Raw genomic sequence first — 24,931 nt, 5'->3', positions numbered from 1 at the left:
GTTTTAGAACCTGAGTAGGGTAAGGATGGGTTCCAGGTGGGTGTTAGGGAGCCGGCATCAGAAGTCAGAGTCTAGGCAGAGTGAGGAGGGATTTCCTATGGAGGATGGCCCAGCGTGGGGTCAGACCTGAGCAAGTTGAGGATGAGGTCCATGGGGGTTGGCTGGCTCTGTGCAAGAACACCCAAGCAGGTTAAAGGCCCCAGTAGTAATGTTGGCCTGGATTGGCAAGTCAGAGCCCCGTCAGGAAGAGAAGAGCATCTTAGAGGAGGGAATGGCAAAGATAGAAAATTGACTAAACGTGTTTATTACTCAAATAACAAAATAAGTAAGTAAGTAAGTAAAAGACAATGGAAGCCGGTTTCTTACTGTAACAGAAGGGAGAAATGTGGAAGGGAGAAAACTAGAATGAACTCCTTAGCGTTGGATTGGAATTAGAGGTTATTAGTGTGAATGCACGGTTTTCAATGTACCTTGATATGGAAAGATAGAGGTAAGTGTGTGTGTGTGTGTGTGTGTGTGTGTGTGTGTGTGTTATGCAGGAGATGGAGGAGTTTGGTGCAGGAGATTAAAAGAAGGAGGATCCTTTGGGGAGAGCTGAATCTAGGGAGTGAGCTTTTTTTTCAAGAGCACATCTCGGAAGATTCTACCTGAAGGATTCAATTTTTGGAATGCTTTCCTCTTGTCCTTTGGAAAAAGTCACCTTTGTCACTGACTTTATCTCCTAATTTGTGACTCTATTAAATTATCTTAACTTGTTAAAAAACAGTCACATTGGCCTGTAGAGTCTTTTTGTTGTGGTGGTGTAAGGGATTAAAGGGATGGAGAAGGGTGGTGTGCAGGCTGGCCTATTCCACTAACATCCAGCAAAGAGAGCTGGTTTCAGGAGCTTCTGGAAGCGACTATATCAAAATGAATGGAGATCCATGAAAGAGTCAGTTAAGAACAGGGAAAAGCAGAGAGCACTGGGGAGCAGCTTCAGAACACGTATGACGTAAGCTTTGACTTCCCTCCTACATACACTCTTGAAAGTGGGGAGGCTGACACATGAGTTTTTTGTCAATGATCCTCTTAGAATGTGGTCACCAAAAGTTGCCGGATCAGCCACACGTGATGAGAATACAACATGAATGAATCTATGGCCAGACTGGTCTATAAATAATTATGTTTGCATACAGATGTACACAAATACATGAAGTTCATTCTTGGCTGGTGAGCTCAGATAATACAGGTCTCAGAAAAGCGTTCTCTAACTGCTTAGTTTCTCTATGTCTTTCCTTCCTATATATATTTTTAAATCTACCCTTTGAGTTCCTACTTTACATTTCCTTATTACATTTATAAATTTATGAGAAGTTCCTTATTACATTTGCTGACGTATGTTCAAATGCTATGATTCTCATTGTGCTGATCCTGGAGATTTGGCCTCTGAGGTTGCTAATTTTCACGAGATTCCTCTCAGAGTTATTTGCCTATATGAGGCCCCTGTTCTTGATAGGAAGTATGACAAATTGCCACCATGTTTGGGTTTTATTTTAAGATGTTTTAAGGAAGAGATGTAAAGGATTTTTTGAAGAGAAGATTTCTTCTCGATATGACTTCAGAGACCACTTATGCTGAATTGAGTTTCAAAAATGAATCCAAGTCCTCAGGCACCAAAGAAAGGCCTCCTACAGGTAAGCACATTTTCTGGTGGTCAGAGTTAGTGATGAGAAGAAGGATGAAGAGAGAGTATTGTAAATGAAGCATGATAGTGTTAGTTGCTGGTTCTCTGGCCACAGGTGGGGCACCTAGGATTCTCAGAAGATTGAGTTATCTGAAGATAAGCATTAAGGGATTGTGTAGTTATACGCTAACCAAACTGAGGTGTGACAAGTCCACTAAGGTCCTGAGCTAAGGAGAATGCTAATTATGCTGAGGTTATTCTCCTGTGCCTTCTGAGGCTGAGTGAGACTGCAATCAAGAGATTGGGTACAGGAGTGCCTGGGTGGCTCAAGTCACTTGAACGTCTGATTCTTCATTTCAGCTCAGGTTATGATCCCAGAGTCATGGGATCGAGCCCCATGTTGGACTCTGAGCTGAGCATGGAGCCTGCTGAAGATTTTCTTTCTCTCTCCCTTTGCCCCACTTGCATGCACTCTCTCACTGTATCCAAAAAAAAAAAAAAAAAAAAGAGAGAGATTGGGTACAGGTCTTGAAACCGTCAACCCAGATACAGGGGATGTTGATGAGTCAGTGGACTCAGGCTCGGTTAGAGGGGAAGAGCTTGGGTGGAGAGCTTTGTGGGCGTCTTTGTTACCGTGGGACCAAAGTGTAACCCAAGACCGTTGCAGATGAAGGACTAGAAAGTTGCAAAGGGAGTCTTCCTTGAATTCAGGAAATCCATTGCATCCTGCCTCCCCAGGATGGATTTAACTGAATTTGGGAGTAGATAAAAGGTAATATGGTTATCATTTATGATATATCAGATATAGAGCAAAAGAGAAAAAAAGCATGTGTATTATAAGAAGCTGTGAGTGGGAGGTCATGATTGCGCATGCTTTCCAAAACACTTCTGTGGAGATAGGGAGAACGCTCAGGGAAACTGTTTTTTCCCCTTAAAAAGCTTTTTTTTTTCTTGCATATTTTATTTTATTTTATTTCTTTTTCTTTTTTTCTTATTATTTTTTATTTTTTTATTTTTTTAATATGAAATTTATTGTCAAATTGGTTTCCATACAACACCCAGTGCTCATCCCAACAGGTGCCCTCCTCAATGCCCATCACACACCCTCCCCTCCCTCCCACCCCCATCAACCCTCAAGTTTATTCTCAGTTTTTAAGAGTCTCTTATGGTTTGGCTGCCTTCATCTCTAACTTATTTTTTTTTCCTTCCCCTCCCCCATGGTCTTCTGTTAAGTTTCTCAGGATCCACACAAGACTGAAAACATATGGTATCTGTCTTTCTCTCTATGACTTATTTCACTTAGCATAACACTCTCCAGTTCCATCCACGTTGCTACAAAGGGCCATATTTCGTTCTTTCTCATTGCCATGTAGTACTCCATTGTATATATAAACCACAGCTTCTTTATCCATTCGTCAGTTGATGGACATTTAGGCTCTTTCCATAATTTGGCTATTGTTGAGAGTGCTGCTATAAACACTGGGGTACAAGTGGCCCTATGCATCAGCACTCCTGTATCCCTTGGGTAAATTCCTAGCAGTGCTATTGCTGGGTCATTCCCCTTAAAATTTTTTACAAAACTTCCTTATTATATGTTGAAAGGCTCATTAAAGAAAAAATTAAAAACTGGAGGCATACACGAATTTATATTTATTTTACCATCTAGAGATCACTATAATTTACATTTCAGTGTAGATCTTTCCAGATATAAATACTATATCTAACTGTATTTTTTCTAAAGCCGAGATTATGTTATACATTATTGAGGATTTCGTCCCCCTGCTTGTCAATACCTCATAACTTTGGGAAAACGATTCTTTATTTTTTTGTGGAGGTACGATTGACATAAAACATTCTGCAATAGTCCCCTCTTATCTGGGGGGATATGGTCCAAGATCCCCAGTGAATGCCTGAATAGTGGATAGTACCAAACCCTATATATTGTGTTTTTTTTTCCTGTACATATGTATCTATGATAAAAGTTTAATTTATAAATTAGGTACAGTAAGAGATTAACAACAATAACTAATAATAAAACAGACCAATTGTATTAATATACCATAATAAAAGTTATGTGAATATGGTCTCTCTATCTCAAAATATTGAACTGTATTCACCTTGCTTGTGATGATGTGAGATGATAAAATTCTTATGTGATGAGATGAAGTTAGGTGAATGACCTAGGCATTGTGACCTAGCCTTAGGCTACTATTTACCTTCTGAGGATACATCAGAAGGAGGATCATCTGCCTTCAGACCACAGTTGGCCATAGGTAACAAATTGTGGAAAGCAAAACTGTGGGGATGGGGGCGGGGAGGGGGACTACCGTGTTAGTTTCAGGTATACAATGTAGTGATTTGATTTTTGTATATATTGGTGAAATGATTACCACAATGAGTCTAGTTAACATTTATCACCATAGTCACTCCAATTTTTTTCTTGTGATGAGGCCTTTTGAGATTTAATCTCTTAGCAACTTTCAAATATGTAATAATATTTAATAGTTGATAATACTATAATAATCTATAATATTAACTATAGTCGATATGCTGTACATTTCATCTCCATGACTTCTTTTTTTTTTTCTTTCGAGTTTTTATTTAAATTCAAGTTAATTAACATATAGTGTAGTATTGGTGGCAGGAGTAGAATTTAGTGCTTCATTGCTTATATATAATACCCAATACTCATCCCAACAAGTGCCCTCCTTAATGCCCATCACCATTTAGCCACCCCCCCCCCAACAACAACCCCTGCAGCAACCCTCAGTTCTCTATAGTTAAGAGTTTCTTATGGTTTGACTCCCTCTCTGTTGTTATCTTACTTTATTTTCCATGACTTCTTTATTTTATAACTGGAAGTTTGCACCTCTTAATCCCCTTCACCCATTCCCCACCACTCCTTACCCCACCTCTGGCAACCGCCAATCTGTTCTCTGTATCTGTGAGTTTCGTTTTGTTTTTTGAATTCCACAGATAAGTGAGATCATATGGTATTTGTTTTCTGTCTGACTTATTTCACTTAGCATAATGCCCTCAAGTCCCATCCAAGTTGTCACAAATGACAAGAGTTCCTTCTTTTTTTTTTTATGGTTGAATAATAATCCATTGTATATAAATATCACACTTGGTATATCCATTCATGGATGGATGGACGCTTAGGTTGCTTTTCCTAGCTACTGTAAATTATGCTGCAATAAACATAGGGGTGCATATACCTTTTTGATTTAGTTCATTAAATGTCTTTGTTTTCTTTGGGGAGATACCCCGTACTGGAGTTAATAGATCATATGATATTTCCATTTTTAATTTTTTAAAAGTTTATTTATTTTTTAGAGAGAGTGAGGGGGGGAGGGGCAGAGAGAGAAGGAGAGAACCCTAAGTAAGCTCTGCACTGTCAGCACAAAGCCAGATGCAGGGCTTGAACTCACAAACTGTGAGATCATGACCTGATCTGAAATCAGAAGTCGATGCTTACCCGACTGGGCCACCTGGGTGCCCCTCTATTTTTAAATTTTTGAGGAACCTCCATACTGTTTTCCATAGTGGCTGCACCAATTTACATCTCAACCAACAGTGCACAAGGGTTGCCTTTTCCCCACATGGTCACCAACACTTGTTATTTCTTGTCTTTTTTTTTTTAAGTTTTTATTTAAATTCTAGTTAGTTAATATATAGTGTAATATTGGCTTCAGGTGTAGAATTTAGTGATTCATCGCTTACATATAACACTCCGTGTTCATCACAAGTACCCTCCTTAAACTTTTTTCCTTTTTGATACTAGCCATTGAGAAAAGAATTCTTTTTATTTATTTTTTAATGTTTATCCATTTTTGATAGAAACAGTGTGGGGGGGGGGGCAGAGACCGGGAGAGACACAGAATCTGAAGAAGGCTCCAAGCTTTGAGCTCTCAGTGCAGAGCCCTACACGGGGCTCGAACACACAAACCATGAGATCGTGACCAGAGCCAAAGTCAGAAGCTTAACCCACTGAGCCAGCCAGGCACCCTGAGAAAATAATTCTTAACCATGAAATAGTAACTAGAAAGGTCTGACCTTATTTTAAGAATGTGATGAGAGATGACCATAATAACGATTTATCTGCTATGGCATTATTTATAGTAGTTGAAATTGGAAACAATCTGGAAGATTATTTAAATACATAATGAAATTCTATACAACCACAATAGACAGCGTTAAAGAAAAAATATGGTTGTATGAAGAATGTTCATGGTCTAGTGTATAACAATATAGTAGGTCTGAAGCTAGTGTCTGTGGTATGTCAATCATGTGGGAAAATGTGTACTTATGTATATACACTTTGAAAATTACTGGAAGGACATATATCAAAACATTAGCAACAGTTCCCCCAGTGGTAAGAGGTTGTGTTTTTATGTAGTTTCCAACGTTTCTATAGTGAACATTTTTTTTTCCTATTTTCCTATTATTTCAGATGTCATATTCTTGGTAATAGTATATCATCCTAGAAAAGGGAGAAGAGGAAGGGGAGGAGAAGGAAAGTAAAAATCAGAATTTGTTACTGATGAAACTCCTTTGATTTCTCGTTCAGCTCCCAAAGAGAAGACCAGCCTGAACAAAAGTAATCCCAGTTTTCCCAAGCTACTTTTTGCCTCATTGCTGGTGCTTCTGCTGCTATTGGCAATCTCATTTTTTATCGCTTTTATCAGTAAGTATCCAACTGAAGCTATATGGAATGTCTGCCTTCCATGAAGAGATGGCATCCATTAGATACTGACATTTAATAACGGGTCTATCCAGAAATCTGGAAAAGAAGTCTTCTTTGGGAGGGAGAGACACAATTAATGGGAATCTGTTAGAAATTTTGTTACTTATTTGAGTTTAGTTACTTCCTTATAAAAATAATGGTATCCACCTTATAAAGAAATTGAATATATGTGTGTGTGTGTGTGTGTCTTGTAGAGGGACCTATATTAGGTACCATTTCTACGTTAGACAGTTGTGTAAGTGAGGACAAATCTGTGTTTGCCTATTAGTGTTTATAAGGCCAGGTTTTTTTGACTGCACAGACATAGATTTTGAGATGAGCAGGTGGACAAAAGGCGATGGGAAGAGATATTCCAGGAAGAGTTTCCATTGAAATTTCACCTTAATCATGTCTTTCCTGCCCAAGACTATGTAAGATCTAAAGCCAATTTGGCAACTAGGTGGATTTCTTCGTATCTCTGGCTTTAAGAGCATATCAAAATTTTAAAAGGCATAAGAAGTAGTGAAGCCAGCATGTAGTGGGGCAGGGAGCAAATGGGAGGTAAGGAGGAAAAAAAGAGAAAATTCACTTTCTGGAGGAAGAGGTAAGTTATTTTTAAGTTGTGACATATTTGAGTATATTGGTGTGCTGAAAAAAAAAAGCCAGTTGAGAGTGGATAGAGTAAAGGAAGAAGGAGGAGGAAAATAATGCCTATATCTCCTGATCAATGTTGGCTTAAAAAAAAAAAATCTCACTTTACAGGTAACCCAGAACTCAGAATTAGCTCAGTCTGCAACGGCCCCCACCCTCCTCCGCCACAACAGACCTATACTGTGTACATCCTCAGACAGAACTGTTTGCTTTCACTCCATTCTCCCACCTTCAGGGCTCACCTTCTGCATTTAGTATTGAAGGAAAATATGGATAAATCCCTTTGCACTCATTATAATGGAGCCATCATGCCTCCCTTCAACTACTGATCTTTTGGCTATTCCTGGAGAAATCTATGGTTTCAAAATCAGTGGGATTAGGATTACATTGAATGTGGGGTGATGAGAAATCTTTTCCATTGTCAGGAGCCTTCCATTCAAGCAACTGGACGTTTGTAGATTTTGTTCCTATAAAACAGAATGTGAGAAAGTAACAATAGAGAGCAAAGTCACAACACCAGAAAATGAATGGCCTTTTTTTTTTCAGTTTTCTTCCAAAAATATTCTCAGCTTCTTAAAGAAAAAAAGACTGCAAAAGAGCTCCCTCACACGGAATTGGAATGCCTGAAAGAGAATGTGACCATGGAAGGTAAAAATGAATGTGCCTATAATTCAGTGGCTGACTACACTATGTAAGGATACCAAGTTAATATTTCCAGTAAGATTCACAGGCAGATCATAGTAAGAAGTTGAGTCTCATGATCATTTCAAGCTTCAGGTGTACAAAGAAATAAGACCTAAAATTCTTATATGCGTATCTTTATGTGTACAAAGAAATAGTCTTCATTGTGGAGATGGCTGTTTAAATCCATGGGTAATCTCTTTACGGAATGTTTGTCCAGCCACATCCTTGGAGTTCTTTCCAGAACACCCTTTCTCACTTTTTACAGTCTGGCTAAGAATTTTGTGGGTCTTCAGATTCTGGTTCCTTTTTGCTTCACACTTCCTTCAATTTATCTCTTTCCTTTTGCATTTTACGATAAGCAGTAAGGAGAAATCAGGCCACAGCTTTTTTTTTTTTTTTTTCAATATATGAAGTTTATTGTCAAATTGGTTTCCATACAACACCCAGTGCTCATCCCAAAAGGTGCCCTCCTCAATACCCATCACCCACCCTCCCCTCCCTCCCACCCCCCATCAACCCTGTTTGTTCTCAGTTTTTAACAGTCTCTTATGCTTTGGCTCTCTCCCACTCTAACCTCTTTTTTTTTTCCTTCCCCTCCCCCATGGGTTTCTGTTAAGTTTCTCAGGATCCACTTAAGAGTGAACACATATGGTATCTGTCTTTCTCTATATGGCTTATTTCACTTAGCATCACACTCTCCAGTTCCAGCCATGTTGCTACAAAGGGCCATATTTCATTCTTTCTCATTGCCACATAGTACTCCATTGCAGGCCACAGCTTTAATACTTGGCTTAGAAATCTCCTCTACTAAATATCCAAGGCTGTCACTTACAAGTTCTACCTTTCACAAAACATTAGAATACAATTCAGCAAGTTCCTTGCTATTTTATAATAAGAATTGCCTTTCTTCCTGTTTCCAATAATGTGTTTCTCATTTCTGAGACCTTACCAGAAGCATCTTTAATGTTCAAATTTCTACCAACATTCTGTTCATTATGGTGTATGTATATTCTTTAAGACGATAGGATGTTTCTCTACAGCTCTCTTTTACTGATTCCTCACCAGAATTATCTTTAATATCTATATTTCTACCAGCAGCCCTTTCTTTTCTTTAAAAAAAATTTTTTTTATGTTTATTTTTGAGAGAGAGAGAGAGCGAGCTTGTGAGTGGAGAAGGGGCAGAGAGAGAGGGAGACACAGAATCTGAAGCAGGCTCCAGGCTCCAAGCTGTTAGCACAGAGCCCGATGTGGGGCTTGAACTCATGAACCTGAGCCAAACCTGAGATCGTGACCTGAGCCGAAGTCAGAGGCTTAACTCATTGAGCCACCCAGGGGCCCCTACCAGCAGCCCTTTCAAGGCAATCTAGGCTTCTTCTAGCATGCACCTCAAAATTCTTCCAGCCTCTACCCATCACCCAGTTCTAAAGCCATTTCATGTTTTTAGGTGTTTGTTACAATAGCACCCCACTTTGGAGCCAAAATCTGTATTAGCCTGCTTGAGTGTCATAACGAAATATCACAGACTGGGAGGCGTAGACAACAGAAATTTATTTTCTCATAGTTATGGAGGCCGGAAGTCCCAGGTGCCATAAGAGTCGGTTTCTGGCGAGGCCTTTCTTCCTGGCTTGTAGACAGCTACCTTCTTGCTGTGTCCTTACATAACCAATTCTCTGTGTGAATGGGGAGGGAGAGAGAGTTTTCTAGTGTCTCTTCCTCTTAGAAGGACACAAGTCCTATTTTAAGGCCCTGCTTTTATGATTCATTTAACCTTTATTACCTCCTTAAAGTCTACCACTGTAGTCACATTGAGGGTTATAACTTCAGCACATGACTGTTGGGGGAACACAGTTCAGTGCAAAACAAGTTTCTATGTAGTTTACTAGAAATTCTTGTGCATTTGATATTTGTTCTATCCTATTTATTAATTTATTCATTCATGTATTTATATCTCTATATACTCATGGATATTTATCTTACACTTTGGGTTATAATCCAATACTGTATTTATTTTGTTGCTCAAATTGTTCTGCTTGTGCCCCTGGGAGTCTTTCAGTTGGCTCCCATGGCCCTTTGACATGCCCCCATCACTTTGTTGCTTTACTTGGTTTTTGAGCACTTCCTTACTTTTTGGGATTGTAATATTCTCTGGGCTTATATTGTATATTTCTTGCCTTAGTCTTAGAATCAGCTATTTCTCTGTGGAGTCCTGGCTCCTGTTATTGAAGAATGGCATTAGAAACCAAGATTTGAATACTAGGTATGCTCACTGCTGCTGAGGTGTTCTTTTAGCCCTCCCAGTTCACAGAACAAGGAAATCTCTATGTGTGTACTAACCTGTGCGTGTACATATATTGACAAATATTTCTATAGGCAACTATGTATATCTATAATAAGGTATACATCAGTTTTTACTGATGTCTGAAATGTTCCTCCATTAACACATTGCATCATTCTAGCCTACTTCCCTTGATATCTTTAGTGACTACTCCAACAGAGAGAAATCTGGTCCCATTAACTTGCTCAGTACATTTCCTTAATTATTCAATTCCAATTAACACATATAGCAGTATCGGAATTGTAAACTCATACCACCATGGGAAACAACTTTATCAACTAGAATACAGTGCTGGCGTGCGGTGTCTTTTGTCTTTATTCTTGTAGACTCCATTTCCAAAGTCACTTAGGTCATCATCCTCTTCCCACCCCCTTCAGTGTGTTGTGTCTGACATTTGTAATACAGTTAGATTATCTTGTCACAGTCTTCATTCTTTCATGAATTCTCTGACTTCCTAAATGGATTTTTAAAGCTTTATACAACAAATATGTAAAGTTCTGTGGATTTTGACAAATGCATAATGTTCTGTATCTATTATTAAACAATATCATACAGAATAACTTCACCGCCCAAAAAGTCCCCTGTGCTCCATTCTCCTTTCCAAACTTTTGGTAACCACTGAAATTTTACTGCCTACTTTGTCTTTTCCTATCATTGGAATTACAGTTGGTAGGTAGTCTTTTCACTGGAATTACAGTTGGTAGTTGTTTTTACTTAGCTTATTTTATTTTATTATTTTATCATTTAAATATTTTTGTTGAAGTATAATTAACATACACTGTTATATTAGTTTCAGGTGTATAACATATTGATTCGACAATTCTATATATTGATGCTCACCTTGATAAGTATAGTCACCATCTGTCACCGTACAATGTTATTACAATGTTATTGGCTGTATTCCCTATGCTGTACTTTTCATCTCCAGGACTTATTTATTTTATAATTGGAAGTTTGTACCTCTTAATCCCCTTTACCTATTTCATCCGTTCCTCCGGTAACCTCCATCTGGCTACCACCAGTTTGTTCTCTGCATTTAAGAGTCCGTTTATTTTTTGGTTTTGGTTGGTTTGTTGTTCATTTGTTTTGTTTTTTAGGTTCTACAAAGTGAAATTTTATGGTATTTGTCTTTTTCTGTCTGCCTTGTTTCACATAGTGTAATACTCTCTAGGTCCATCTGTAACAAACAGTAGGATTTCCCTCTTTCTCATGACGGAATAATATTACATTGTATATAAATATTGCAGCTCCTTTATCCACTCATCTATCAATGGACACTAAGGTTGCTTCTGTTTCTTGGCTACTGTAAAAAATACTGCAGTAAACATAGAGGTACATATATGTTTTCGATTTTGTGTTTTTGGTTTTTTGGGGGGGTATATAGTAGTGGAATTATTGGATTATGTGATTATTTTTAATTTTTTGAGGAGCCTCCATACTGTTTTCCACAGTGGCTATACCAACTTACATTCCTACCAACTATGCATGAGGATTCCCTTGTTTCCACCTCCTAGCCAACACTTGTTTGATTCCATGTCTCTGATTCTAGCCATTCTGACTGGTGTGAGGTAATATTTGATTGTGGTTTTGATTTGCATTTCCCTGATAATTAATGGTATTGAACATCTTTTCATGTGTCTCTTGGTCATCTGTATGTCTTCTTTGGAAAAACATTCAGGTCCTCTGCCCATTTTTAATAGGATTATTTGGTTTCTTGGGTGTTGAGTTGCTTAAGTTCTTTATATATTTTGGATGTCAATCCCTTATTGGATATATCATTTGCAAATATCTTCTCCCATTCACTAGGTTGCCTTTTTTTTTTTAATGGTTTCCTTTTCTGTGAAAAGCTTTTTATTTCAATATAGTCCCAATAGTTCATTTTTGCTTTTGTTTTCATTCTCCGAGGAAGTATATCATAAATATGTTGCTAAAGCCGATGTCCAAGAGATTACTGCTTATGTTTTCTTTTAGGAGTTTTATGGTTTTAAGTCTCAGATTTAGGTCTTTATCCATTTTGACTTTATTTTTGTGTATGGTGAGAAAGTGGTCTAGTTTCATTCTTTTGCATGTAGCTGTCCGGTATTCCCTACCGGAATTCCCTACCGGTCAAATTTATTGACCATTTATTGAAAAGACTGTCTTTTTTCCATTTTATATTCTTGCCTCCCTTGTCATAGATTAATTGACCATGTAACTTTGGGTTTATTTCTGGGCTTTCTATACTGTTCCCTTGACTGATGGGTCTATTTTTGTGCCAGTACCATACTGTTTTTATTACAAAAGGTTTGTAGTATATCTGGAAATCTGAAATTGTGATACCTCCAGCTTTGTTCTTTCTCAGGATTGGTTTGGTTATTCCAAGTCTTTGTGGCTCCATACAAATCTTAGGATTATTTGTTATAGTTTTGTGAAAAATGCTGTTGTTATTTTGATAGGAATTGCATTGAATCTGTAGATTCTTTTGGGTAGTATGGACATTTTAATGATATTAATTCTTCTGATTCATGAACATAGTATATCTTTCCATGTGTGTCATCTTCATTTCTTTCATCGACATCTTATAGTTTTCAGAGTATAGGTTTTTTACCCCTCTGGTTAAATTTATTCCTAGGTAATTTATTGTCTTTGGTGCAACTATAAATGGGACTATTGTCTTATTTTTCTTTCAGTTACTTTGTTATTAGTGGGTAGAAATACAACAGTATGTATAATATAATATATTAATTTGTATCCTTTAACTTTAATGAATTTATCAGTTCTGATTTTTTTGGTGGAGTCTTTAGGACTTTCTATATATAGTATCGTATAAGCTGCAAATAGTGAGAGTTTTACTTCTTTTCTTACCAATCTGGATGCCTTTTATTTCTTTTCCTGTCTGATTGTTACAGCTAAGACTTCCAGACTATATTGAATAAAAGTGGTGAGAGTGAACATCCTTGTCTTGTTCCTGATCTTATAAGAAAAACTGTCAGTTTTTCATCATTGATTATGTTGTTAGCTGTGGGTTTGTCATATGATCTTCATTATTATTATTGCTATTTCTAAATATAATTTATTGACAAATTGGTCTCCATACAACACCCAGTGCTCATCCCAACAAGTGCCCTCCTCCATGCCCATCACCCACTTTCCCCTCTCCTCCACCCCCCATGAACCCTCAGTTTGTTCTCAGTATCCAAGAGTCTCTTATGGTTTGCCTCCCTTCCTCTCTGTAATTTAACCCCCCCTTCCCCTCCCCCATGGCCTTCTGTTAAGTTCTCAAGATCCACCTATGAGTGAAAACATACGGTATCTGTCTTTCTCTGAGGTTCCTCAAAAAATTAAAAATTGATCTTTGTTATTTTGAGATATGTTCCCTGTAAACCCCTTTTGTTAAGAGTTTTTGTTATGAACAAATGTTATATTTTGTCAAATACTTTTTCTGCATCTATTGAGATGATCATATGGTTTTTCATCCTTCTTATTAATGTCATGTATCACATTGATTGACTTGCTAATATTGAACCACCCTTGCTTCCCTGGGATAAATCCCACTTGATTGTGGTGAATGAACCTTTTAATTTAATGTTGAAATCAGTTTTCTAATATTCTGTTGAGGTTTTGCATCTGTGTTCATCCAAGATATTGGCCAATAGTGTTTTTTTTTATTTTTTTAAGGTAGTATCTTTATCTGGTTTTGATATCAGAGTAATGCTGGCCTTGTAGTGTGAATTTGGAAGTTTTCCTTTCTCTTCTAAGTTTTGGAATAGTTTGAAAGAATACACATTAACTTTTCTTTAAGTGTTTGTGGGAATTTACCTATAAAGCCATCTGATCCTGGACTTTTTTTTCTTCAGACTTTTTGGTTGCCAGTTCAATTTTGTTATTAATAATTGGTCTGTTCAAATTTTCTATTTCTTCCTTGTTCAGTTTTGAAAGATGGTATGTTTCTAGGAATTCATCCATTTCTAGGTTGTCCAGTTTGTTGGTCTACATTTTTTTATACATTCTCTTATAATTCTTTGTATTTCTGTGATTTTGATTATTTCTCATCCTTTATTTCTTTAAAGAAAAAAAATTTTTTCAATGTTTATTTATTTTTGAGAGAGAGACACACACATACAATGTGAGCAGGGAAGGGCAGAGAGAGGGAGACACAGAATCTGAAGCAGAGTCCAGGTTCCAAGCTGTCAGCACAGAGCCCGATGTCGGGTTTGAACCGCAAGATCATGACCTGAGCCGAAGTTGGATGCTTAACCAACTTAGACACCCAGGTGCCCCTCTCATCCTTTATTTCTGATTTTATTTATTTGAATCCTCTCTCTTTTTTTTGCGAAGGCTGGCTGAAGGTTTATCAGTTGTGTTCATCTTTTCAAATAACCAGTTCTTGGTTTCACTGATCTTTTCTATTTCTTTAGTTTCTATTTCCTTCCTTCTACCAGCATTGGGCTTTATTTGTTCTTCTTTTATTTGTTCGTTTAGGTGAAAAGTTAGGTTATTTGAGATTTTTCTTGTTTTTTTGAAGTAGGTCAATATCACTATAAACTTCCCTCTTAGAACTGCTTTTGCTGCATCCCAAAGATTTTGGACTGTTGTGTTTTTATTTTCATTTGTCTTCTTGAATTTTTAAATTTCCTCTTTGATTTCTTGGTTGGCCCATTCATTATGTAGTAGCATGTTGTTTAGCTTTCACATGTTTGTGCTTTTTCTAGTTTTTTGTTCTTGTAATTTCTTGTAATCTTTAGTTTTATACTGTTGTGGTTGGAAAAGATGCTTTAGTCTTCTGAAATATATTGAGTTTTGTCCTGTGATCTATCCTGGAGAATGCTTCATGTGCACTTGGAAAGAATGTGTGTTCTGCTGTTTTTGGATGAATATTCTGTATATATCTACTAGATCCATCTCGTCTAATGTCATTTAAAACCAGTGTCTTATCCTCTCACTTCTCCATGCTTGTGATGTCCCTACCATTTGTGGCTAGTTGTGCCAGGGGTTGGTTCCCAACCGTGTCTCTGCCCCTCCTACCCTTTTTGATGTGGCCCTCTCTCTATGACTAGTTGTGGAAGATCTATTCTGTCAGTCTTCAGAGTTGGTTGTATAGAGATAGTTGTTACCTTGGTGTGTCGATGGACAAGGTGAGCTCAGGATGCTCCTACTCGTCCATCTTACTATTTTCCATTTTTCTGTTACTGATTTCTAGTTTAATAAGCCTTGTTGTCTGAGAGCAGACATTGTATGATTTCTATTCTTTTCAGTTTGTTAAGGTGTATTTATGGCCAGTATGTGGTCTGTCTTGATGAATGTTCTATGTGAACCCAGAAAGAATGTGTATTCTGTTGTTGTCAGATAGAGTAGTCAGTAGATGTCAGTCATATATGGTTTATTGATATTGTTGTTGAGTTCAACTATATTCTTACTGATTTTGTGCATCTGGATCTGACCACTTCTGATAGAGGAGTGCTTAAGTCTCTAACTGTGGTAATGGATATGTATTGAAGTTCTATTTTGTTTCACTTTTTGATGCTGTGTTGTTAGGTGCATACACATTAGAAAATGTTATGACTTCTTGAAGAATTGACCCCTTTATCATTATGCAATGACCATCTTTATATCTGGTAACTTTACTTGCTGTGCACCCCGCACTGTCTGCAATTAATATAGCTACTCCTGGGGCGCCTGGGTGGCTCAGTTGGTTAAGCGGCCCACTTCGCCTCAGGTCATGATCTCGCGGTCCGTGAGTTTGAGCCCCACGTCAGGCTCTGTGCTGACAGCTTAGAGCCTGGAGCCTGTTTCAGATTCTGTGTCTCCCTCTCTCTGACCCTCCCCTGTTCATGCTCTGTCTCTCTCTGTCTCAAAAATAAATAAACGTTAAAAAATTAAAAAAAAGATATAGCTACTCCTGCTTTCTTTTGTTCAGTATACCTTTCACTACCCATTTACTTAAAACAATTTTTTTTTAAATTTATATTTATTTATTTTTGAGAGACAGAGAGAGACAGAGCACAGGTGGGGGAGGGGCAGAGAGAGAAGGAGACACAGAATCCGAAGCAGGCTCCAGGCTCCCAGGTGACAGCACAGAGCCCGATGCGGGGCTCGAACTCATGAATAGTGAGATCATGATGTGAGCCGAAGTCAGACACTCAACCGGATGAGCCACTCAGGTGCCCCACTACCCATTTACTTTTAATATACACATGTCTTTATATTCTCCTCCTAAAGTTTTAATGTGGGTTTCTTGTAGACAACATATAGTTGAGTCTGGTTTTTTTTTTTTTATCCACTCTGATAATCTTTGTGTTTTGATTCGTGAATTTAGACCACTGACATCCCAAGTGATTATTAATATGGTTGTATCAATATTTATCATATTTCTTTTGTTTTATATATCTTGCCCTTGTTCTTTGTTCCTTTTTTGTCTTTCACTCTTCTGTGGTTTTGAGAATTTGATATGATTCCATTTTCATTGCATTCTTAGCATATCAATTATACTTCTTTTATACTGGTTGCTCTAAAGTGTGCAATATACTTATCAACTAATCCAAGTCCACTTTCAAATAACTATACAGCTCCATACATAGTGAGAGTATCTTAAAATAGCAAAATGATCCTAATTCCTCCCTCCTGTCTCTTGTATTAATACTCTCACTTATTTCACTTACATCTTTGTATACATAATCTAATACATTGTTGACATTATTATTTTGAACAAATGAAAGATCAATTATGAATATAGATCAGGGGTGCCCGGGTGGCTCAGTCATTTGAGTGTCCGACTCTTAATTGTGCTTTAGGTTATGATCCAGGGGTGTGGGATTGACCTCTACATTGGTCTCCATGCTGAGCGTGGAGCCTGCTTGAGATTCTCTCTCTCTGCCCCCTCTCCCCTGCTTGCACACATGCTCTCTCTCTCTCTCTCAAAAAAAAAAAAAAGAATATAGATCAATTAAGAATATAAGAAATATGTTTTTATTTTACCTTCACTTATTCTTTTTTTGATGCTCTTACTTTATATAGGTCCAGGTTTCTGACCTATAATATTTTTCTTCCCCCTAAAGAACTTCTTTTAACATTGCAAGTTCTACTGGCAACAATTTCCCTCAATTTTTATTTGTCCAAAAAGTCCCTATTTCATCTTCACCTTTGATGGTTAATTTTGCAGGATAAGAATTAGGGTGATAGTTTTTTGTCTCTGAACACTTTAAATATTTCACTACATTCTCTTCTTGTATCCGTGGTTTTGGAGAAGTCTGATGTAATTTCTATTTTGCTTCTCTGTAGATGTGTTTACCCCTTCTAGCTTTTTAAAGGATTTTTCTTTATCTTTGATATTCTGTAGTTTGAATATGATATATCTTAGATGTAGTTTTCTTTGGCATTTATCCTGTTTGGTGTGCTCTGAGCTTTTTTGAATCTGTAGTTTGGTATCTGTCATTAATTTGGGAGAAATTCTCAAATGTTATTGCTTCAATATTTCTTCTGTTCTTTTCTCTTTTTATTGTTCTGCTATTCCCATCATGCACGTATTAACACTTTTTGTAGCTGTCCCACATTTCTTGGATATTCTGTTTGTTCCCCACCCCCCCCCAGTTCTTTTCCTTTTTTTAGTTTTGGAGACTTCTATTGAGACACCCTCATGCTCAGACTTTTTTCTGCAGCTGTGTCCAGTCTAATAATGAGCTCACTAAAGACAGTCTGCCTTCCTTTTTTTTTTTTTTTAATTTTTTAAAATGTTTATTTTTGAGAGAGAGAGAGCGCGTGCGTGTGTGTGCACGAGTGGGGGAGGGGCAGAGAGAGAGAGGGAGACATGGAATTCAAAGCAGGCTCCAGGCTCTGAGCTGTCATCACAGAGCCCGATGTGGGGCTTAAACTCACGAACCACGAGATCATGACCTGAGCCAAAGTCAGAGGCTTAACTGACTGCGCCACCAAGACATCCCATTTCTTTTTTTTTTTTTTAAGTGTATTTATTTATTTTGATAGAGCAAGCGGGGAGTGGGGGAGGGGCAGAGAGAGAGAGAGAGAGAGAGAGAGAGAGAGAGAGAGAATCCCAAGCAGGCTCTGTGCTGCCAGTGCAGAGCTGAGGCTTGGTCTCATAATCTGGGAAGTCATGAGCTGAGCAGAAATCAAGAGTCGGACGCTTAACGGACTGAGCCACCCAGGCGTCCTAGACATTCTTTGTTTCTGTTACAGCATCTATCATGTTTCCTTTTGTTTCTTAGAATTTCCATCTGTCTGATTACATAGTTCATCTCTTCTTGTATGCTGTCTACTTTGTTCATGAGAGCCCTTAACATATTAATCATTGTTGTTTTAAATTTCTGTTCTGATAATTCCAATATCCTGCTACATCCGAGTCTGGCTCTGATGCTTGCTTTGTCTCTTCAAACTGGGGCGCTTCAAATTGCTATGCTTCTAGCAATTCCCCATTTACACCTCAGGTTTCCCTACCCTGCAGCTGGTTCCCACAGAAATTTTGGCTCCTGGGTTTCTGCTTCAGTAAGTTGTGATCCTCTGTATTTGCCTGCCTGCATAATTTTAAGAGCAGCGGCTTTGCTTGTGAGGAGTTGTTGATTTGTGGTTTGTTCGGCTTTTTGCTTCTTAGGTTGGTATGGTAACTTCCAAGATTCTTGCATGCCAGCCTGGAAATGGGAAGTCTATTTATTATTTACTTTTGTCTGTTTTGGCTCTGTTATTTGCTTGAGTAATTTCTATATTTCAATTCTGCCTTTCAATTCCCTGATTTTTCTGTCTCCTCTGCTTTTGAGCCCAGCCACCGAACTTTTTATTTTGGTTATTATATTTGTTAGTTATAAAAATTTGTTTGTTCTCCTTTATATCTCTAATTTGTTGGCTGAGATTTTCTTTCTTTCTTTTTGGAGAGAGAGAGAGAGCATTGGGGGCAGGTCAGAAGAGGGAGAGAGAGAGAGAGAGAGAGAGAGAGAGAGAGAGAGAGAATCTTAAGCAGGCTCCACGCTCAGTGCCGAGCCCGATGCGTGGCTCAGTCCTACGACCATGAGATCATGACCTGAGCTGACATCCAGAATCAGACCCTGAACCAACTGAGCCACCCAGGTGCCCCTGTTGGCTGAGATTTTCTATTTCTTTTCTGAGGCATTGTTTTGTTTTGTTTTGTTTTGTTTTTCATTTGGTCCAAACATGTTTGTACTTTCCTGTTGAGGCATCTTTGTCATGGTTTCTTTAAAATCTCTGTCAGATAATTCTAGTATTTCTGTTCTCTTGATATTGGCATGTATTTATTTTCTTTTTAAAAATTAACTTTGAGGGGCGCCTGGGTGGCTCAGTCGGTTGAGCGTCCGACTTCGGCTCAGGTCATGATCTCGCGGTCCGTGAGTTTGAGCCCCGCGTCGGGCTCTGTGCTGACTGCTCAGAGCCTGGAGCCTGTTTCACATTCTGTGACTCCCACTCTCTCTGCCCCTCCCCCGTTCATGCTCTGTCTCTCTCTGTCTCAAAAATAAATAAACATTAAAAAAAAAAACTAACTTTGAGAACTTGTAATTCATGGTATGATGGGTGATTTTCCACTGAAACCTGGACATTTGGTATAGTAGTCTGAATCTTATTTAAGACCTCTGTTTTAGCTGCCTTTTCCAGACACCACTCTGGCAAGGGAAGGGGGGCCCTGCCTTGTTACTGCCTGGTACAGGTAGACTTGATCCCCTTGATACCTGGTGGGTGGCTCCTTTTCACCTCTGGATGAAGATGCAAGTTCCAGTTTCCATGGGGTCTTCCTTGGTCCTTCGTTTTAATAATACACACACTTAAAATTTTTCTTTTATATTGGACATCTATGGCCTTTCTGTCAATACAGGGAAAGATTGGAGCTGCTGCCCAAAGGATTGGAAGCCATTTAGTTCCAACTGCTACTTTATTTCTAATACAATAAGAAATTGGACGGAGAGTGAGAAGAACTGCTCAGCAATGAAGGCTCACCTGCTGGTGATCAAAACCAAGGACGAGCAGGTGCTTTCTAATAGATGGTGGAACCAGGAGTCCCATCTGGTTGTTGTTTACCTCTCTTGTCTCAGGAGGAGGTTTTCACTGTTTTGGGATATTGGTGGTGTGGCAGAAGGCTTTTAGTATAATTGATAAGAAAGGCTACCTAAGCCATTACGTGCTACACCTTCTTCCTGTTTCCATAAAACGAATCTCTCCCAAAATAAATTGGGGCATTTAAAATATAATATGTGGGCTTGGAGTGGAAGAATGAAAATGTCTTAGCCTGAAATACTAGTTTATTATTTCAACCTGTAAATATTTTAGAAAGTAGTAACTATTTCATGGAGAAGGGGTATTATATCAAATAGAGAAACAGAGTTCGGTCATGAAGAGTCACGGTCAACAATCAGAAATGAATGAAGTTGAAGAAGTTATGAAAGGAGAATGATTTAATCTGCAAAAATTTTCTAATGCATGATTTTGAAGAACACTACTTAAGTGGAGAAGGGAAGTGAATCTGAGATGAGAATTCATTATGGTCGTGGATAGAAATGGCTTCCATTTATATTGAACATCACTATGTTCTAAATGTTTATATCCCCACCAAACTTCATATGGTGAAATCTTAACCCCCTGAGATGGTGGTATTTGGAGGTAGGGTCTTTGAGAGGGTTTAGGTAATGAGGGTGGAACCCTCATGAATGGAATTCATGTTCTTATAAAATAGTTCCCTTGCCCCTTCTGTCGTGTGGATACACAGTGAGAAAAAGCTGTCTATGGATGAGGAGGAGGGCCTCTACCTGACCTTGCTAGTACCCTCATCTGCGGTTTCCAACGTCCAGAATTGTGAGAAGGAAATTTCTGTGGTTTATAAGCTACCCAATCTGGGGTATGTTGTTATAGCAGCCTGAGCAGACCAAGACAAACATCATGGTCACAAGTGTTATCTTTGATCTTGTACTGCTCAGCCAGAGAAGACTGCGGCTCCTGGGCAGGGTCCCCATGTGGCTCTTCCTGGATCCTTTCTTTTTCTTGTCTTCTCTCTAAGGCTACTGTAAAGAACTTAGTTCTACCTGAATACTTTAAAGGCTATAACTCCTTTCTTTTCTTCCCTTAGGATTTTATCATCCAGAACGTGGATATGTCTTCTGCTTATTATATAGGGCTGTCAGACCCAAAGGGAAAAAGAGATTGGCAATGGGTTGATCAGACACCCTACAATGAAAGTGTCACGTGAGTACAGAATTCGATACAGGAATCCGGGCCCTGGATCATGCACGGATTTTAGAATGTTCCAACTATTAGCTATGAAAATAAAATAGCTCACTCTTAACTCTTGGGCACTAGGTTTAAATAATTTTATTTATTATCTCATATATAATCATCACAAGAACTCTGTGAGGCACACGTTATTATTTTTCCCACTGTAGATTTGAGAAAATTGAGTTTAGAGAGTTTAGACAGCTCAACAAAGGTTATCCAACAGTGGCGACAGTGATCCTCAAATCCAGCTCTATTTGACATCAAAGTCTGTACTTTTAACTACTACATTATATCTCTAAATATAACAAAAATTTATGTCAGTTAAGGTCATGGCCAGTAATTGACTTAATATTTCTCATAAAGCAAATAAGCTAAATTGTGATACTTATAATATCTCATATTCATGTAGGTCTTTTAAAACTCTTAAATCCTTTAGTGCATTTTAGGGTAATACTACCTTTGATCCTCATATCATAAAGGAATATGACTCTAGCCTCTATTTTTTAGATATGGAAATCAGGAAAATGAAATTATATGTCCAAGATAACAGGGATGTTAGCAGATTTAGGGATCTTAACTAGTTCTTCAGACACCAAAAGCAATATATATTTAAAAAAAGGAAACACACTACAGTGATATTTGGGACTGGGATGAAATCTTTTTTTTTTTTTTTTCCCTTCATCATTTAAGGGAGCTTATGGACTGGTAGTCCCCTGGGAACAGGACATAATGATGGACAAATAGAAGGGCTATCTGCTAGGAGAACGTTTAATGCAATGAAATGACACAATATCGGGTGATGCACACACCGTTTCTGAGGGAAATGCCAGAGTTTCAGGCGGAGGAGAACCTGCATGAGAAATGGAGAAGGAATGATTTGGGCATATCCACCCTTGACATCCACACAGTTCAACCTCAGCCCCCTTCCTCACTGTCCCTAACCCTTTTCAAAGCCCTGTGTGGAGAAACAACCTCATCCATTTTTTTCCCTTTCAGATTTTGGCACTCAAGTGAACCCAGTAATCTTAATGAGCGTTGTGTTATATTACATTTTCGTCATCTACTGAGAGAATGGGGCTGGAATGATGTTCTTTGTAATGAAGATCACAAGTCACTTTGCAAGATGACGAAGATCTACTTATGAATGGGACATTCTGCATGAACATGTGGTTGAATTGGAACCCGCCATTTATAGAGATAGCTAATTTGCTCTTTTTATTCATGTGTAAATCTTGTGGAAGGAAGCTCCATAGAAGTTTTCCATTGGCTGTCACCTTTTCCATTTATGAGAGAATCAGTATACGCATTCATTCATTTCTTCCTTCTCCATGTGCAGAGATCATATTTCTGCAGACACATGGAGGAAGCATGAGCCTCCTTTCCTAATTTTAAGGAGTTAGGCATTGATGTAATTGTATATGATATTGGTATGATTATGTGATGGGGTTCCTCTCTCTGTCTGGATTTTTTTTTTTTTTTCCACGAGAGTGATCAAAAGCAGAATAATCCCAACTATTACTTTCCATTTCTCTCAGACATTTATCAGCTTTAACTGAAGCATGTTATGTGCCAGTTGGAATATGATACACATCAATAGAACTTAGTTTCTGGCTTTGGCCCAGTAGACCATTTGGGATTCTTAGCATTCTCTGCTCATTCTTGGACTGTCATTTAACATCACGGTGCACTCAGAGGGAAATCCAAAACAACATTAGAGATTTAGAAGTTATTATTAGTGAGTTGACATAGATGTATAATCATTAGGTAGTCTGATAGTTTTTTTTTTTTTCCCCTTAAGTTTTATAGTTTCTGTGTGTAGATTGCCACTCAAAATGGCTCCTGGTTTATTTGTATTCCCCTTTGCACTGAATTCTTACAGATCATTTTATTTCAACTACAACATAAAATAGATTTATAATGAAGCCTGTTATTCATTGCTTTCATATGCTAATTATAATTGATCATAGTAAAGCTGATTCTAGCCATGGCTATCCAAGTATGACTTCTTGAGATTATGCCCCGATTATCTTGATACAACTGAGTAATTACATTTGCCACTCATTTCCTGACTGTATCTAAAAAGGAGTTGTTTTTATACAGGTCTGATCTTATCCATAGTATGTAGAACTTACCAGTTTACTCCTCGGAGAGCAACTTACAATCATGGAAGAATTCCAGGGAAGCTTTATTGACAAAGAGTTTTCCTCACTATTATTTCAATAATAAGGGGTTGGAATGAAGAGCAAAAAGAACCACTTTACGAAATGCTTTTGATTTTCAGAATAGAGGGTGTGCTTGAACTGGAGTGCAAGGAGAGTGGTGACATTAGTCATTGCTGGAACTTTCTCTGATCTCCACCTTATATCTTATGAATGTGGTTCAGATCCTATTTTCTTTAATTTTCCATAAAGCACCACTAAATCAAGATTGTGGGTAACAGAGTTTATGTAAGATTTGTGTTTAAAGAGTGATATTAAAGTGAAGAGGCATCCAGCTGACTTCAAATCAGTGGACAGAATTTTGAAAAATAAAGTTGCTTTAAGCCACTAAAGTTTTGGGGTGGTTTATTATTTAGCAATGTATACCTGAAACACCTGTGAATTACATTGCGGATTTGAACCAGATTCTGCAAAATAATGAAACATATTCAATCACATTGGTGTCTCTGAAAAGATTGACAGTTTTTGGGTTTTTCTTGTGGGTTTTTTGGGGGAGAATATCTCGAGAACTGGTGGGCACTGCCTTTTTTGCTGTGACTCTCAGCCATTCTGTGCTTCTAGTAACCCACCCTCAAACTCGAGCCATTTGTGAAAGCAATTTTTAAAAAATTTTTTAAATGATTATTTATTTTTGAGAGAGAGAGAGACAGAGTGTGAGCAGGGGAGGGTCAGAGAGAGGGAAACACAGAATCTGGAACAGGCTCCAGGCTTTGAGCTGTCAGCACAGAGTCTGACACGGGGCTCAAACCCACCAACTGGAAGATCATTACCTGAGCTGAAGCCAGACGTTTAACTGACTGAGCCACCCAGGTGCCCCGAAAGATTGACAGTTTTAAAGTGAGAGTAGGTTAATTTTATCATTAAGTGAATAAAATGCAAAATTAAAGTGTTTGTTTTTTATACAATTTAATTCTTACTCTTGTGTTGTGGGCATATTATATTACATCAGAGGTATGTGGTTCTTAAAGTTCAGTATATTAAGTGTGTATATATAATTTTTTTCAAATATTAAGTATGAGCAAACAAAAATTGTTTTCAGACCACTATTCTAGAAGATGGATTTGAAAATGCTTGATTGAAGTTTAGGTAATTGTTCCATCTGAGGTAAAAGAAAAAGAAAAATACAAGCTACAAACAAAACTATTTGAAGAAAGTTGTGTTTATGTTGGTTTATTAAGAAGATACATTTAAACCTATGGATGAAATATACTTAGAATTTTAGTATCTATATTCATTTTTATGTTGCTATTAAAAACAAACATATAAATAAATAAATCTACCAACACCTAAAGCCCTTTTAGTCAACCTGCCACTTAGTAAATGGAAAAGGAAGCAGAAGCTGTGGAATATTCAGTACTGGGGAAAATACTTTTGCTCAGTGGAGTTAAAATGATCAGCCTGGATGATTTTTCTGAAGCTGGGCATCTGCTGACATATGACAAACCCTTCTGAGC

General features: G+C 37.9%; 2 protein-coding genes across 2 annotated transcripts in view; both read left to right on the top strand.

Annotated features, from left to right (window-relative positions):
- Positions 1-1,625, top strand: part of NECAP1 (NECAP endocytosis associated 1) — a 43,677-nt gene extending 42,052 nt beyond the window's left edge. Inside the window, exon 8 of the mRNA XM_049625042.1 lies at positions 1,538-1,625. Within this exon, the coding sequence (XP_049480999.1) occupies positions 1,538-1,559 (22 nt within the window). The 3' untranslated portion in view covers positions 1,560-1,625. The remainder of the gene's footprint in view (positions 1-1,537) is intronic.
- On the top strand, positions 1,592-22,521 carry CLEC4A (C-type lectin domain family 4 member A). The gene is made up of 6 exons (XM_049625043.1): positions 1,592-1,673; positions 6,234-6,350; positions 7,587-7,688; positions 19,868-20,019; positions 21,113-21,228; positions 22,255-22,521. Exons 1-6 carry the CDS (start codon positions 1,592-1,594, stop codon positions 22,400-22,402), a joined length of 717 nt encoding a protein of 238 aa, XP_049481000.1. The 3' UTR covers positions 22,403-22,521.
- The last annotated feature ends 2,410 nt before the right edge of the window (positions 22,522-24,931 follow it).

This window comes from Panthera uncia, chromosome B4, assembly GCF_023721935.1.
Source record: "Panthera uncia isolate 11264 chromosome B4, Puncia_PCG_1.0, whole genome shotgun sequence".
In the NCBI taxonomy this organism is placed as follows: domain Eukaryota; kingdom Metazoa; phylum Chordata; class Mammalia; order Carnivora; family Felidae; genus Panthera; species Panthera uncia.
Note: the sequence above shows the minus strand (reverse complement) of the source record. Positions and strands in the feature narration are given on the sequence as shown.